General features: G+C 35.9%; 1 protein-coding gene across 7 annotated transcripts in view; it reads left to right on the top strand.

Moving 5' to 3' along the window:
* LOC107400425 (uncharacterized) overlaps positions 1-16,970 on the top strand; it is a 49,038-nt gene that overhangs the window by 15,516 nt on the left and 16,552 nt on the right. For 5 of the 7 annotated variants that reach the window (XR_013051418.1, XM_076572387.1, XM_076572391.1 and 2 more), the window contains exons 7-13: positions 1,357-1,387; positions 3,852-3,921; positions 10,779-10,866; positions 12,559-12,641; positions 14,618-14,687; positions 16,757-16,785; positions 16,876-16,936. Coding sequence is in view for 6 of the 7 variants with exons in the window: in XM_076572387.1 (XP_076428502.1) it covers positions 1,357-1,387; positions 3,852-3,921; positions 10,779-10,866; positions 12,559-12,641; positions 14,618-14,687; positions 16,757-16,785; positions 16,876-16,936 (432 nt within the window). In the remaining variant the exon portion in view is untranslated. The remainder of the gene's footprint in view (positions 1-1,356; positions 1,388-3,851; positions 3,922-10,778; positions 10,867-12,558; positions 12,642-14,617; positions 14,688-16,756; positions 16,786-16,875; positions 16,937-16,970) is intronic. The other 2 variants (XM_076572388.1, XM_042277906.2) reach the window with 2 other exon arrangements.

The following is a 16,970-nucleotide window of genomic DNA, read 5'->3' as shown; positions in this document are numbered from 1 at the left end:
GTTAAAGTTTCTATTGCTGTGATGAAACACCATGACCAAGAAGCAAGTTGGGGAGGAAAGGGTTTGATGGCTTACACTTCCAGATCATAGTCCGTCAGCTGGAGCTGATGCAGAGGACATGGAGGGGAGCTGCTTACTGGCTTGCTTCACATGGCTTGCTCAGGCTGCTTTGTTAAAGAAAACAGGACCACCAGTACAAGAGTGGCCACACTCACAATGGGCTGGGTCCTTCCCCATTGATCACTAGGTGAGAAAATGCTTTATAGCTGGATCTCATAGAGGCTTTTCCTCAACTGAGGCTCCTTTCTCTCTAATGACTCTAGCTTGTATCAAGTTGGCACAGAAAATCAGCCAGCACCGGGAAGATACTTTCTCAAGAGTAATGCCAATAGGATATCACTGTGCATTGTCTTTTGTGTTTTATATAAAAGGAAAACTACTTTTCTAACCCAATAGAAAGAACTTTAGTGATTTATTAAGTGAAATGTATGCACATACCTAGGTATGCACCTATAATTTCATAACAATCCATCTTCCATAGCAATTTTCTCTAACCTTGTCTTCCAAGTGAATACTTTTAAACTTTTGCATATGAGCAGCGTGCAGAGTGGATGTGTACTGAAGGAGGTGAACTCACCCATGGTTATTTCCAAAGGTAGCAACAATAGCAATTGAGTTTCTACCTTATTACATCATAAGTAAGAATGAGAATTACAGCCATATATGAAAGAGCTCATGACCATCTAACCCCAGAGGCGATCAGGGAGGTGAGGAGCATTGATTTTGCCTTTCCTCTTTCCTGATTCCTTACAAGTCTTTATGAGAAACATTGTCCTGAATGGTTTCCATCATCTTATGGGGGATTAAAAGGTACAATGCTTATTGACTCAGGTTCTCTCTAATAGGTTGTTTCATCCTTACCTGAACAAATGCAGTTGTATACTTGGAGAAGGTTTGGGGTGTGTGTGTGTGTGTGTGTGTGTGTGTGTGTGTGTGTGTGTGTGTGTGTGTGATATTCTGTCTTCAAATAGATCCTAGTGTCATCATTTAAGACAAACTACTCTCTTTGCTGGTTAGTTATGGTCAGTACCAATTCTGGCAATGGTACTCTTCCATCAGTCTGATAATTCATTCGAGATTATGGTCACTGTACATGGTCACTTACTTTTAGGTATCAAATGCTGATAATTTCTTTCATTCTTTTATTCAATAAATTCAAAGAAAGTGAAGATTCTTGATCATTTGCCAATAGCAGAGTTATTATTTACCCTAGAAGCTTCTTCAAGTATAAGTATTATACTTTTTGTAGAGTAATATCATCTACTGAAATATGTCTTACTATTGCTTCAATCACAGGAAATCAGCTCGGAGACATCTCTCAATCAGGGTAGGATTTTGGAGTGTTTAAGAATGAATGTTAAGTTATAATTTGAACCAGGGGAAAGAAGCTAGTGTCTACTGGATGTATTCTTGACTGTATTCCATGTGATTCACTTAATGTACTTTATGTATTAGTATAATCATATGTTTTTAAGCATTTATATCATTGTAATTAAGTGTCTTACTAGTTTAGCAACTGTCACCTAAAGAGTTTGATTAATTCCAAGTGGCCAATTCATGAATTAAAGGTCAGCCTGTGCATTTCCTTGCTCCTCTAACTACACTGAGATGGTCCCATATAGAAAGCCAGTTTTTGTTATGTGCCACCTCTAGGTTAGAGTTTTCCTGAGAAACCTAGCTATAGCTCAATAGTTTATCTGAGTCTTTTGGCAGTTGCTGTTACTCAGCACATTGATACATCAGACTACCATAAAAAATGGGAGGGAAAAACCTCACTTAACTGTGTGCACAGTGTCATAGGTTTGAAATGAACAAGATGAGAGAAGTCTTGGATTTATTTTATTAGAATTGTACTGCATGTGCACATACACCATGATATGTGTATCATATTTAGCAACTATTTAAAGAGCATTATTAATTTATTCCCAGTTTTGTTTTCTCTTCAAACTTCCCAAGTAAAGGAAGGATTTCTTTCTTTTTTTTTTATCAAGTTTTTGTTTCCCTATGACATCAGGCTTCTTGAATTTTTAATGTACAGTTTACTTTTCTTCAAGTTTCTTTACATGTAGTTTAGAATTTTTGTTAGCCAAATATCGCTTCTTGTTTTTAACTCATGAATCTCAAATTCTAAAAATTTTGAGTTTAAAAAAAAAAATATCCCAGGCACAGCAAACTGGATTCAACATCCTAGGTAATGGTGGTTCTGATGAAACACCCAAAGCTAAAAGACAGTGTTCTGTGGAGATGAAAATATAAAAGGCCCAATTTGCATGCACATGTTCGTTAACTAGAGGACTGGGTATCTTCCCTGCTCACCAGTGTTGAGTGCTTCAGTAGGAGAATAGGGCAGTGAGTCAAGTGTCCCAAGTGGAAGAGAACAAGAAAGACATCACCAAGTGAGCCCAGTGGTAGAAGATTAGAATGGCTTTAACAGGGGAAGGGCAATCTTAAAGGAGCACCAAGATGGTCAACAGGACTAAGAGTTTGGGCTTACAATGAAAGACAGTAAAGCTATTTGTAAGGACACAGGATATTGATCTTCTATAACTAGATGTTAAAATAGGGCTGAAAGTAATTTGTAAAATATGTTGCCTTTTGTGGTTAATTGTAAGAAATGACAAATTCCAGGATTCTGTTGAAATTACTTGAGTCACAGTGAAGTCTTTATAGAAAACAGAAATGTGTCACAGAGGATAGGCTAGTGAATGTTCAGTACCAAGAATCGGAAGGAACAATGAAATTTGTCTGTGACCCAGGGCAACTGCTTCCTTTCTTGTGTATCTTTTCCCAAGTCATATCTATCCTTTTCAGATTCAAATGCACAACATCTTCATAGAAAGTAGTAACATGTACAGGCTTGGGGCTGGTATTGCTCACCCTCCATTTACCTTATTTGCCTGAAGCAGGGAGCTAGCTGCTACTCAGGTTCTTTGAGCCCATACTTTCAGGAATCTTCACCTTGCTGGGATGGATATTTAAAGACTGGAGAGCATCACTGAAGACTGCAGAAGAGGGAGCAAGGAGTGGTATCCTATAGAAGGAAGACACCTAGAGAATGTAGAGGGAAACAGAGGCAAAAGCACAAGGGATCTGCTTTTCCAGAAGTCTCTGACATCGACTGGGCACATGAAGGTTTTTAAGTGTTTGGTGGTGGTTGAATAAGCCTGAGCCAATTAAGAAGCATAACTGAGTAATTTACATTGTAATGTTTGACCCTCCCTGAGAAGAGCATTCCTAACAGTAATTACACATTTATATATTCATTTATAAATTTAGTATTCAAGCATTTTAAAAGGTTTTTTTTTATTACTTTATTAGCTATTTGGATGAATGAATGTGATGGTTTCCTTTCAATGTCTTTTTTTTTCATTCTGAAGAATGAAGGCTACCATTTATACAGTTTGGTGTTTTATGAATAGAGAATAGAATAGAGACACTATATCCTTCTACCTTCTTTGAGTCTATCATTTTACTTAAATTTATGTTGAAAGTTTATGTGAACAATTGATAGTAATTTGAGTGCAATCATCAGGACAGACAATTTTCAAGACAAATGATTTTCAGGTTCCACCAAATTATTGACTGGTAGTATTTAATGTGGAACTATGTATGAATTAGCAAGTGCAGAGATTGGGAAAAGTGGAAGCAGAGAGTAACAACTGAAATAATTTTATAAACCAAACATTTAATAACAATAAAAAGAAAAACCATTTGCTATTCAAATAACTAAACCTTCAGAATATTTTATAGACTACTACTCACCTGTTCTGTTGTGTGTCTTTGCTTGAAAGATATGACTTCAAGTCGGAGTCGTTGATTTCTGTGTGTTCAAGGACTGGAGAAGCTAATTTTGAAACTCAGGTAATCAGAGCCTTTTTGAGAAAATTCCTGGGCTGAATTTGTTCTTTGTGGTGTTTGAACTGTTAAAATATGGCAGTTGTCAAAATGTCATAATTTTAGTTAGACAGTTGACTAGATAAAAAACTTTTTTATTAAATTATGACAATTTTAATGTCTTTACTGAGAAAATACTAAAACATGGTAATTATTTTAATGTCATGAAAGCCAAAAATGAGGTAAAAAAAATAAGTAATCACAGGGAAGTTATAGTTTTACTACAGAGGAAATTTGAAATTCAGGATTATTTGGATAAGTAAACCTCATATGTTTTTTTTATTCCGAATAGTATGACTTTCATAATTTTCATGCTTCTCTAAATATATAGACTAGCCTATTATTTATGTTAATCAAGGTATCTAACCAATAGCTTACATTTCAAAACAATGTATCCTAGAGTATAGAATTTAGAATTAGTTTTTAAAAGTCTTTTACTTATGATGTAAGTTTTTAAAAGAACTTTTTATGTCTTATTACTCTATTTAGAAAAATATTATTTAAAGTCATAAAAACTTAGAAATTCAAAATCTTTCTCATAAAATTAGTATAATAATAGATTTGAATTACTTTATTCTAATAATATGTTGAAGCCAGGCATCATGGCACACACTCTTAATCCCAAAACTTGGGAAACAGAGGCAGGTGGAACTCTCCATGAGTTCAAGGCCAGCCTGGTTATAATGAGTTCCATCTTGCCCAGCAAAGAATGTATAATGAGATACAAAATGAATATTTTTAAGGCTCTTCATGTAGTTGTACAAATTTGTACTTCCTTCAGCCCTGAATAAGTGTCCCCTTTTCCCCACATCCTCACCAGCATGCGCTCTCATTTGTTTTATTGTCTTGACCATTTTGACTTAGGTAAAATAAAAATTCAAAGTGGCTTTGATTTACATTTCCCTGATAACTAAGGATATTGAGCATTTCTTTCTTTCTTTTTTTTTCTTTTTGTTTGTTTGTTTGTTTTTTTCGAGACAGGGTTTCTCTGTGTAGCTTTGCGCCTTTCCTGGAACTCACTTGGTAGTCCAGGCTGACCTCGAACTCACAGAGATCCACCTGGCTCTGCCTCCCGAGTGCTGGGATTAAAGGCGTGCGCCACCACCGCCCAGCACATTGAGCATTTCTTGAAGTGTTTCTCAATCATTTGTTTCATCTTTTGAAAACTCTCTGCTTAGTTCTGCACCCAATTTTTTAAATGGGTTATTTGTTTTCTTGACATTCAGTTTTGTAAGATGAATTGCTAAACAGTCTTATTAATAAAAACCCGAGGGCCAGATAATGAGGTGAAGAATTGAGAGATCAGAGGAACAGGAAAAGCCACAGCTGACCTTACCTCACCAATACCTCAGTCTCCAAACAGACCTGCTTCCTGTATACTCACACCTATATGCCTTTCTGTTCTGCCATCTCATTTTTTCTCTCCGCCCAGCTACTTCACTTCCTCTTCCTGCCCAGTTCTGTTACTTCTGTCTGTACAGACCTCCAGACCTTTATGGTTAATGCTGGGATTAAAGGTATATACCACCATGCCTGGCTCTGTTCCCACTGTGGCCTTGAATTCACAGAGATCCAGACAGATCTCTGCCTTCCGAGTGATAGGATTAAAGGCATGCGCTACCATTGCCTGACTTCTATGTTTACTATAGTGGCTGGCTTTTCCCTCTGATCCTCTGATAAACTTTATTGGGGTACACAGATAAAATATCACCACACAGTTTTAGTTCTTTGTATGTTTTAGATGCTAATCCTCTATCAGATGTATAATTGGCAAAAGCCTACTCCATTCTGCATGCTACCACTTGGTTTAAATGATGCTGTCCTTTGCTTTGCATAGGCTTCTCAACTTCATGAGGTCCCATTTATTAACTGTTGGTCTTAATGCCTGTACTATTGATATCTGGTTCAAAAATCCCTTGCCTGTGACAAGGAATTCAATACTATTTTGGACTTTTTCTTCTATCAGAGTCAGGGTTCCTGGTCTTAAGCTGAGGTCCTTGATTCATTTGGAGTTGAGATGTTTGCAGGATGATAGATAGGGATCTATTTAATTCTTCTACACACAGCCATCTAGTTTGATCTGAACCATTTGTTGAGGATACTGTGGTGACACAGAATTCTTCAACACCATAGGCTATGGCCAAGGCTACTGGTCACACTCCACAACCTAATAGGAAGGTCCTCTTGCTGAAGACAACACTTATATATGTCATCAAACATAGAGGAGTTGGGCTGGTGCCAGTCCTGAAGCTTTACTCCTGTTGACTAATATTCATAGTGCTGGATGGGTGGTATACTTCATGCTGCCAAAAGAGAAATGTGACGATCAATATCACCAGCTACAAGTGCGGTGACCTACAACAATGACCTGCCTACAACATATATTGGTCCCATGGTAGCACAAATAACCAACCACTTTTGATTCGATATAGGCACTAGATGAGATGGAATACATACTTGACACTGCTAAAAGGTCCAAGAACATGTGACTAAACCGTTCAAGGAATATGGGGGGGGGGCGGGGAAGAGTCCTAAAGACATATTGCTATACCCATAGATCAGTGCCTTGTCCAATCAGAGAAGTTTCTTCTTGCAATATATGGGAATCAGCACCTGGACAATATGCAGAGAGTTAGATACTTTGGAGCAGTCCATCACAAATGGGATGTCTTCATCAAATCTTCCCCCTAAAGTTCAAGGTCTATGTAAAAGAGGAGGCAGAATGATTTTAAGAGCCAGTGGTTATGGATAAGTCCAAGGAAACAGTGTTCCGCAGCCACTCGGACACACATAAACACATAGAGGCTTATATTATTTACAAACTGTATGGCCTATACCTATGGTAGGCTTCTTATTAACTAGCCTTTATATCTTAAATTGACCCAATTCTATTGATCTATGTTTTACCATGTGTTCTGTGGCTTACTGGTCTGCTGGCATGTTGTTCCTTGTGTGGCAGGCTGGCATCTCCCCAGACTCTGCCTTTCTTTTTCCTGTCTCTCTCCTTGGATTTCCTGCCTGCCTCTAAGCTGCCTTGCCATAGGCCAATGCAGCCTTATTTATCAACCAATCAGGGCAACATATATTCACAGCATACAGAAAGACATACCACAGCACTTCCCCCTTTCTGTCTAATCAAAAAGGAAGGTTTTAAGCTTAATATAGTAAAACAAAAACAGTTAAGTAAGAATTACAGTATAGCCAATCCAATTGCATTTGACAAAATTAGCGAAAATAATTATCTATCTTATCTTGGTGAGTCTAAAATTCTATATCTAATTTATCTTTTATTACAACTAAAGAAAACTATAACTATCTAGTCTTCAACTCCATCAAAGACCCAAGAAGGATATAATATTACCTAAGTAAACAGGAAGTGCATTGTAAGCAACTTCCAAAAGTCTAGAATGACAGAGACATCTGGCTGCCTAGAACGTCACCCAAAGTTCCTCTGCAATACTGGGGCATCCATCTTCAGCCCATAGGTATAGAATCTCTGGCAGACTTTTCAATGAAGCAGGAAATTTGAAGAATTGTTCCGCCCATTCTGGCGAAGTTCATCAATCACTTCTTCCAGTGTTCTGTTGAATGTCTGGCCGTTTCTTCTGAGAAGCAGGAACCTGAAGGATCATCTCAAATTGTAAAGTTCAGTGGTCATCTTCCCATGGATTCTGCATGTACAGTCTATATTACATACTTTCAAACAGTCTAGGCAAGAGCATTTTTTTCCCAGTGGCTAACTTTTGCCATAAAGAAAGCAAATTCTATAATGAGTTTCTTTGATGCCCATCATCCTCTTTGAAGTAATTGGTGCTTCCAGGAGCAGATGTGTCTCACTGTCCAGAAAGTCTTAAGTTTTTAAAACATTTTAAATGTCATATTCTGTTAAGTCTTTGAAGTGTTTGAAGATTACCTACCTAATTGAAATATATTTTTGTATATCAAAAAAAACTTATCTAACATGACTCTAAGTTTGATTATCCTAGATGACTATTAATCTGTATTTATTAATTATATATTACAATTTTAAATGAGCTGCATTAAATACTTTAAACAAGAGTAGAAATAGTATACCAAAATTAACTTTAAATTTGTATCAAGCTAAAATCTATAGCAATGTAAAACATTTTAAACAAGTTGTTGCTCTTTAAAAGTAGATTCAGTAATCTACCTTTTTATCCTATCATATCCATACTATCCCCTTTTCTTTTTTAGAAAGAGATTGCAACCTTCCTTTTTTGATTAGACAGAAAAGGGAAAGTGCTGTGGGATGTCTTTCAGTATGCTGTGAATATATGTTGCTCTGATTGGTTAATAAATAAAGCTGCATTGGCCTATGGCAAGGCAACTTAGAGGCAGGCAGGAAATCCAAGGAGAGAGACAGGAAAAAGAAAGGCAGAGTCTGGGGAGATGCCAGCCTACCACCCAAGGAACAACATGCCAGCAGACCAGTAAGCCACAGAACACATGGTAAAACATAGATTAATAGAAATGGGTTAATTTAAGACATAAAAGCTAGCTAGCAAGAAGCCTGCCATAGGCCATATAGTTTGTAAATAATGTAAGTCTCTGTATGATTATTTTGTAAGTAGCTGTGGGACCACGGGGCCAAGCAGGACTGGAGAAAACTTTGACTCCAGACACAGGCTATCCCTAACCAGGATACTATTTGAAATTGATACCTGCTGGTAAAAGGAAAATCAGTTCTCTGCTTGGAGTATCACTGGGTATATCAGTGACATCCCAGGGCAGACCCTATGGCAGGAATAATTGATCAACGTAAAGCAAATTCTGTGGGATTGTGTGCGTACCTGTGTGCGTGCGTGCGTGCGTGCGTGCGTGTGTGTGTGTGTGTGTGTGTGTGTGTTGGGTTGGGGCTTTTTTATATTACTGGTTGTTTGTTTGTATCTTCATTTTGTATGGGTTTGGGGAGATTTGAGAGAGAAAGATTATAAACTTGGGTGGGTAAGGGAGATGGAGAAGGTCTAGGAGGCAGTGGGGAGGGAAAAACGTGATCAAAAGATATTTTTCATGTAAAGTTTTTAAATAAAAAAGGGAAGAAAAAGCTCTTCATGTAATTGAGAAATATATGCTTTGCCCCAATTATAGCCAGTTCTAGATTGAGGCCCTTAGAAACCAATGACAACAGCAAAACTTTGATTTCATCTTATTTTTGCACTCAAAATATTTTTTTTATTTTTCAATTCTTAAAATTTATTTTACATACCAACCACAGTTTCCCCTCCTTCCTCTCTTCCTGTTCCCTTTCCCTACCTCCTTTTCTACCCTCCCCCAAGTCAACTCAAATTCTTTGCATCATATATAACACTTCAAATTTTCCAGAATGTCTACATGGTTATTTCTGTGTACATTTAAATCTCCAGCCTTACTCTGACATCCAGGAAGTTCGGCTTCCTGTCTCCTGGCACCCTAGATCACTTGTGGTTAGAGTTTTGTAGTTTTCCTTTTTGGTTTTTCAATTAGTAAGTCAACTCTAGACTTAAGGCAAGTTCTCTGCCATTCAGCCATGCACCCAGTCCTTCTAGTCTTCTTGTTAAAATCTATACATAAATTCTTTAAACTTGGAATTCAAGATACAGTCAATTAGCCTTTTTTTTTTTTTTACTCTTTTACTCTTTTCTTCATATATTTTATGAATGCTGGGGCCAGATTGACATGTATTTCAATAGTAGTTTAAGACTTACAAATCTTCAACTGGAATAATGACATTGCTGTTACATCATAGAGGCTTTCTGAATTAAGGCTACCCAGTTCATGTGACTTAAATATGAAGTGACAACTATTATTGCTATGCTATTTAGAAAGTAGGGGTCTATGTGAATTTTAAATTGTTTTTCCTACTTTACCCTGGTACATTAAAAATGCTGAGTGTGTAAGTGCACAAGGACATCTCCTCTACTATTGCCAAGAATAAGTAAGTACCTAGAACATTAGACATCAAATGAATGTTCTGATGCTTCCCTTCGAATGTTCTGATGCTTCCCTTCATATTAATGCTTTCTGTTCTAATGACATCCTTTCTTCACTGTGCTTCATATTTCATTGAATATTTGCATACTTTATGTAAACATGAAAGATTAACTTACTGTGTTTTTAACTCTGTGAAACTATTTTCTCTATCTTTAAATTTTTCACAATAGTATTTATGCTTTGTACATCCTTTTTTCTAAACAAAGCTGATTCTAAAATATTTTAATTTTTCTCCACATGGCATAGTCTGAATTCCCTTGCCAAGCCAAGTGTCTTATTTTAGTACTAAACTGATTTTCTCAATAGAATTGTTTTTTAAAAATCAAATGCTTTTGTACAGCAAGAATAGGATTATCACATACAATATGTGCTTTTTAGACTATATTTCAGTTTTGATGAGGAATTAAGTTTTGTATCATGAGCTTAGTTCCTTGGTGAATTCTGCAGGTGAGCATTTTTTAATTCCACTTCCAGGCTTGTTTTTTAGCAATATGTGACTGCATGAGGAGAACAGATGAATTGATCTCAAGAGCATGAAAAGGGTTTTCTATGAAAATATATTATTTTTTTGGGGGGGTGAGGGTGTTTGGGTCAGGTTTTTATCTGTGTAACAGTCTTAGCTGGCCTGGAACTCACTATGTAGACCAGGCTGGCCTCACAAAGATCTGCCTTCCTCTTCCTCCTGAGTGCTGGGATTAAAGGCATGTGCCACCATGCCCAACTGAAAATACACTGATGTTTAATTATTCTCTTATTTTTAAGTTTAACTGAATTTAAAATAGGAAATTCAGCTTTGTTCTCATTATGATATCTTATTATTGTTATCAATTTAGTATGGTATTCCTGAGAATATTCCAGAAAATGATGCAGATGACTTACCAATAGCTTCCGAACAATATGAAAATCTAGAAACACAAGAAGGTAATACACTTAACTTGTGAGATCGTTTGACAGAGGTTTGCTTAAAATATGATCACAGGTACCTAGCCAAATAAAAGAACTCATGAAATTCATAATAATTAAAACAGAAGTGAAATAGCAATGCTAGACCAGAACAACTTTCACTAAAAGCTGAAATAGGAATGTCAGTAAAAGAGTTGCCTCTGTGTGTGTGTGTATGTGTATGTTTTTGAGAATTTCATACCTGTGTACTGTATTTAGATCATCTTCATCCTTCCCATCATTCCTCCAAACCTTCCTGTGCCTCAACTACATCTCAAATTTCTGACTTCTGTGTCTATACTGTTTTTACAGACACATTTGTGTGTGTGTGTATGTATGTGTGTGTGTGTGTGTGTGTGTGTGTGTGTGTGTTTAGTGCTGCTTATATGTACATGTCTTTAGGACTAACTACTGGAATTCCATAACCTATTACAGAGTTCATCTCTGGAAAAAACAACTAATTTGTCTTCTGTCAGCACCTGGTTGCCTACAGCTCTTCATCTTTTTGCCTTATGAGATTTCCTGCATGTGTTCTTTAAGAAAGCAAACTCTTGAATTTCATGGTAGCAACATCCAAATCATGCATAGAAGATGCCATGTAGCAGCAAAAGCACTGGACCTCTGATTTGACAATTTATAAGCACTTACTTTAGCTATTTTCTCTGAGCCTTAGATTTAGAGCTGTATAAATGGGGGCTGGGCACCTTATGGTCACTCCTTGCAGTTTGACAAATTGGAGATCTTAGTAATACCTCTATCTGCTGCATAAAGGGGCTTCTTTGATGAGAAATAAGAGCTATATTTATCTGTCAATATAACTGTGACTATAAGAATCATATTTAGAAAACAGCAACTATATTGATATATGAAAATGATAGTAAGTAGATGACCCCTAGGATTGATGATTTCTCCAGTTATGGGTAGTTAACTAGGTTTACAGTACCAGGCATGAATTGCTTGTTGAATTGGCCTTAAGACCAATAAGACAGCTGTTGGTTACTCCAAAAATAAAAGTACTGCTACCACATCATTGGGAATATCTTGGGTACCTTTTTCTGCTTGTGGGACCTTTGATGGCTTATCTTCCCTGACACTTTGCACAGTACTATGAGAGCAGATTTTCAAGTCAGTTCCAGATCAAATCCTCTAAATCCTGGGTCTGAAGTGTGTGCCATCTTCAGCAACACAGTCTTATAACTAAAAATATTTTGCTCATTTCAATAAAGAAAACCAATTATTTATTACCCAATTCTTGTCCAGTGCCGCGCGCGCGCGCGCGCGCGCGCGCGCGCGCGTGTGTGTGTGTGTGTGTGTGTGTGTGTATGCATACATGCGAGTACACAATGAATATGTTCAATTCTATGACACCTTAAAATGCAGATTTTAGAATGCTTGGTCATTTATGTGAGGTTTATTAATTTCTGATGAATTGGTAAAATATTTTTATATCTTGAACTTGGCAACATGGAGTGTCCATACAAGTGATATACTGATATTTCTATAATTAGAACATTTACATAAGGATCTAAATATTCATCTATAGAGTATATTTAATTGAAACATTTCAGTAAAAAAATTTCTAAATTCTAATTTATTTCAATCTATTGTCAGAGAGCATTATTTATCTAACTGCTTTTTTATATTTTTTGATAAACTGTGTGGATTTGTCAGAAGAACTAGAATTAGAAACAATACCGGATTTAGAGCTGGAAAATGACAATGTTTATAATAAGAATGAAGGCTATCAAAAATTGGTATGTAACTGTTTAAACAAAATTTTTTGCATAACACTATTTGGTTTAATGATATTGCCACAGGCGAAAGTAAACTACATTCCAGGCTACTGTATGCAGTCAATAGATGATAATTTAATATTAAAATGAAAGACTTATCTATTGCAAATCACATGGTATTCTTAGAATCTAGTCACAGAGTTAATCATTTTCTTTTGTTGTTCAGTAAATAATATGTGGTTATTATCTGTGTTTCATGCTAAGCTCTTTATATAACTGAAGAGTCTCATGTCTGTCCATTTGAAATAGTAGGTGATATAAAATTAATGATTTCAGAATTGAATTCATTTCATAAAGGTGATTCTTTCTGCAGAAACTAAATTTGTGGTATAATAATTACACTCAGTCACATTAAGGAGCAATTTTTTTCTTTATGGTCGTTGGATTATTTCAGGGTCCTCATTTGAGGAGATAATATGGTCATATAATCAACTAATTATATTAATTAATTAATTAATTAAATTGCTTATTAAAAGAATGTTTGCTTCCACAATGGAGCCCTAATTTTGAAGGAACAACTAAAAATATTTTGCTCATTTCAACGAAGAAAATCACTCATTTCCTAATTCTAGTCCAGTCTCTCTCTCTCTCTCTCTCTCTCTCTCTCTCTCTCTCTATATATATATATATATATATATATATATATATATATATATATATTAGGAATTGAGTTAATGTAGAGAATTCACATAGATTCAAGACACTATGGCTTTCCCTTTTCCATGATCTTTTTAGAGACACAACATACAGTAACATACTTAGTGTAGTATGAGGACATTCTGAAGATATTTTTAACATTTTAAGCTTGCATAAATCTTTATAGTGAATATCTACTATATGCTGAGAAATTAAGAACTGACTCAGATAGAAGCCTATGTTGAGGTGATAAGACACAAAACAAGTAAAAAGCAACTGTTTTGGGTCAGATGGGTGCATTTTGGTGTAAAGAAAACATATGACAATGGGGGTGATTTAGGGAAAATTGTAGTTAGTACAGGATAGGAGTGAGAATGGTATTTTGTCATCAGAGATCTAAGCATGAAAGCCAAGATGTCTTAGAAGATGAATGTGTGTCCACTCAGTAAATATCAATTAGGATGGCATTACTGAACATATAGAATAGTGGACAACATCTTCTCATAACTGGCAAAGTTCTTGAATGATGAGAAAGCAAGATTTGGTTATTCTTGTAAACATATAGAATAAAAATGTGGAAATGATGTGTTTGGGGGAAATTTCTGTTCACTGAGAAACATTTGCATACTATGCCTACTTAGTATTCCAATAATATTGTTGAAAGAATAACATAGAAAAACATTTTGGTCTTATCATTTTGTTCCAGTTTTTTTAATCTATAAGAAATAAACAAAATATGTCAGTTCTGTTAGCTCATTTTTACTGAAATTAAGCAACTTTTGCCTCGTTCCCTTCACACTTAACATGATATAATATAAATACATTAACATGATTCAGATCTTCAATTATGACTAACCACATAGTGTCATTGTTACAACACTTCGTGTTTAATCTTGCATTAAAGAAATGGCCCTACTAAGAATGTGAACATTTATTTCATAAACATACTCCAACTTTACTAGGAAGTACATATTAGTTTGAAGTATTATAATATAAAAATATTTGTTTTTATTGATATATGAACATCAGGTATTACTTTGTCTATAAATGTGATTCCTCTGTTCTAAATTCCTTGTACATAATAGCCTGCCATGAGAAATGAAAGATGAACTTAAACTTGAGTGTATATATAAGATTCCCCATTCAGATATCATGGTCTTCAATATATACTGCATATATTCTCAAGTACACTTTTCTTAAGTCAGAAATCAAGGTATATTCATAGAAAGAAAAATAAGACCTTTCTGATACATATTACTAATACCATTTGACAGAGTGTCTTTGACCCTTATCCACTGCAGGAAGCTTCCCGAAAAGCTACCCATTCATCCAGCATTGGAAATGATACAGAAAAAAATGAAATAAACCAAGGTAAGAGCCATTATGAGGAGATATTATGTAAGACAAACTCTGATATATTATACCATCCAAAGAAATAATTGAATAAATTAGTACGATAAAAGACAACCAAACAGTAATAAGACCCATATGTTACCAAATTTGAGTAATGTGCAAAATGGAGATAGTCACAGAAAGATCTATGAGTTCTCTGATACCTAAAATATTGAGTTTTCATGGGGCCACTTTGGCCATTCACTCAACTAGGTGTAACTGAAGGTGTCACACGGTGGCAAAAGTGTCTAATTGGGGCATTGTCTCCCCTGTTACTTGAATTTATTTCATATACATATATATTTTAGAAGGCTTCTGCAGTGGTAGGCTTCCATGTGGCTTTTCAAATGGTCTTTAGTGAATTGTCCCTCTCCATAGTCCCACCCTGCCCTCTTTTCCATTGCCCTTCCCATTTCATCTTTCCACTGTCTTTCTATAACTATAGATTATATTATATTTCCCTTTACTTGAGTGATCCTTTCCAGCAGTCCCTTACTTGATGCAGAATCTCTGTGGTCACATGGATTTTAGCATAGATGGCTACAGCTTAAAAGCTAACATCCACATTTAAGGGAAACCATATAATATTGTCTTTTGGATCTGGATTACCTCACTCAGGATGATTTCTTCTAGCTCCATGCATTTACCTCTAAGTTTCATAATTTCCATTTTTAACAGAAGCAAAATACTCCATTGTGTAAATGTGTCACATTTCATTATCTGTTCATTAGTTAAAGGACATTTAGTCTGTTTCTCATTTCTGGCTATTGTAAATAGAACAACAATGAACATGGATGAGCAGGTATATCTGTAGTAGGATATGGAGTCCTTTGGGTGTATGCCAGTGAGATGTGTAGATGGATTTTGAGGTGGATCAATTCCCAGCTCCCTGAGAAAACACCACACTGCTTTCCATGGTGGCTGTACAAGTTTGCATTCTCACCAGAAACGAATAAGTGTTTCATTTGCACCATATCCTCGCAAGCATGAGCTCTCTTTTGTTTTGTCTTAGCCATTCTGACGGGGATAAATCTCGAATTAGTTTTGATTTGCATTTCCCTGGTGAATAAGGATGCTGAAGGGTTTTTCAGCTGTTTGTGTTTCATTTCTTGAAAATTCTCCTTTTATTTCTGAACGCCATTTTTAGTTGGGTTATTTGATTTCTGGGAATCCAGTTTTTACTTCTTTATATATTTTAGATACTAACTGCATATTAGATTTTTAAATGTTCAAGTTCCTTTCCCATTCTGTAGCCTGATGCTTTGGCCAATTGATGCTTTGCCATACGGAAGCTTTCCGCTTCATGAGGTCCCATTTATCAAACGTAGGTCTTGGTACCTGTGTTGCCAGTGTCTCGTCAGAAAGTCTTTTCCTGTCCCGGGGAGTTCAAGCCTATTCCTCATGCTCTCTTTTGTCTTATCCTGGGTATCTGGTCTTATGTTGAGGTCCTGGATCCATTTGGAGTTGAGTTTTGTTCAGGTTAATAAACACAGGTCGATATGTATTATTCTTTGTGCAGCCACCGAGTTTGGTCAGCACCATTTATGGAAGATATTGTCTTTTATACAGTGTGTATTTCTGGCTTCTTTATCAAAAATCAAGTGTCCATAGGTGTGTGAACTTATGTTTGAGTCTTCAACTTGATTTAATTGGACACATGTCTATTCTTACATTAATACCATGCTGTTTTATTACTATAGCTCTGTAATAAAACATGAAATCGGGGATGATAATGCCTCCAGCTTTTTTTATTGTTCAGGATTGTGTTAGCTATCTTGAGTTTTTTGTGTTTCTATATGAAGCTGAAAGTTTCTTTTTCAGTATCTGCAACAAATTATGTTGGAATTTCAATGGGGATTACATGAGTCTGTAGATTGCGTTGGTATATTTCAATATATTTCTGTTAGCTGCTGTCCTAACCAGTAAATTAACAAGTATTTATGCTGAAAGAAGGGAACGAGAAGTCATTGCACCCGAAGCCTTCATAAAGGTAGTTTTGAAGTTGTCATTGTGCATGGAATTGATTTTATTTATCCTTTCTCTTTCAGTGTGGGCTGACAAATGTCCACACCCAGAGGTAACTGCATTTTAATATTTATATTGAATAATTAAATATTGGTTGAAGTCCAAAACACTGATTAAACATCTCATTTCAAAATCTATTCAGCTTAGGGATTATTCTCATCCAATCTCCAAACCCAAGTCTGAACCACAGCAATCTGAACCAGGTAAATTTCCCAAGTCATTTTTTTCTGTTCCATG

This window comes from Peromyscus maniculatus, chromosome 5, assembly GCF_049852395.1.
Source record: "Peromyscus maniculatus bairdii isolate BWxNUB_F1_BW_parent chromosome 5, HU_Pman_BW_mat_3.1, whole genome shotgun sequence".
Classification (NCBI taxonomy): Eukaryota; Metazoa; Chordata; class Mammalia; order Rodentia; family Cricetidae; genus Peromyscus; species Peromyscus maniculatus.
The sequence above is the reverse complement of the archived record's forward strand: the minus strand, read 5'-3'. Positions and strand labels throughout refer to the sequence as shown.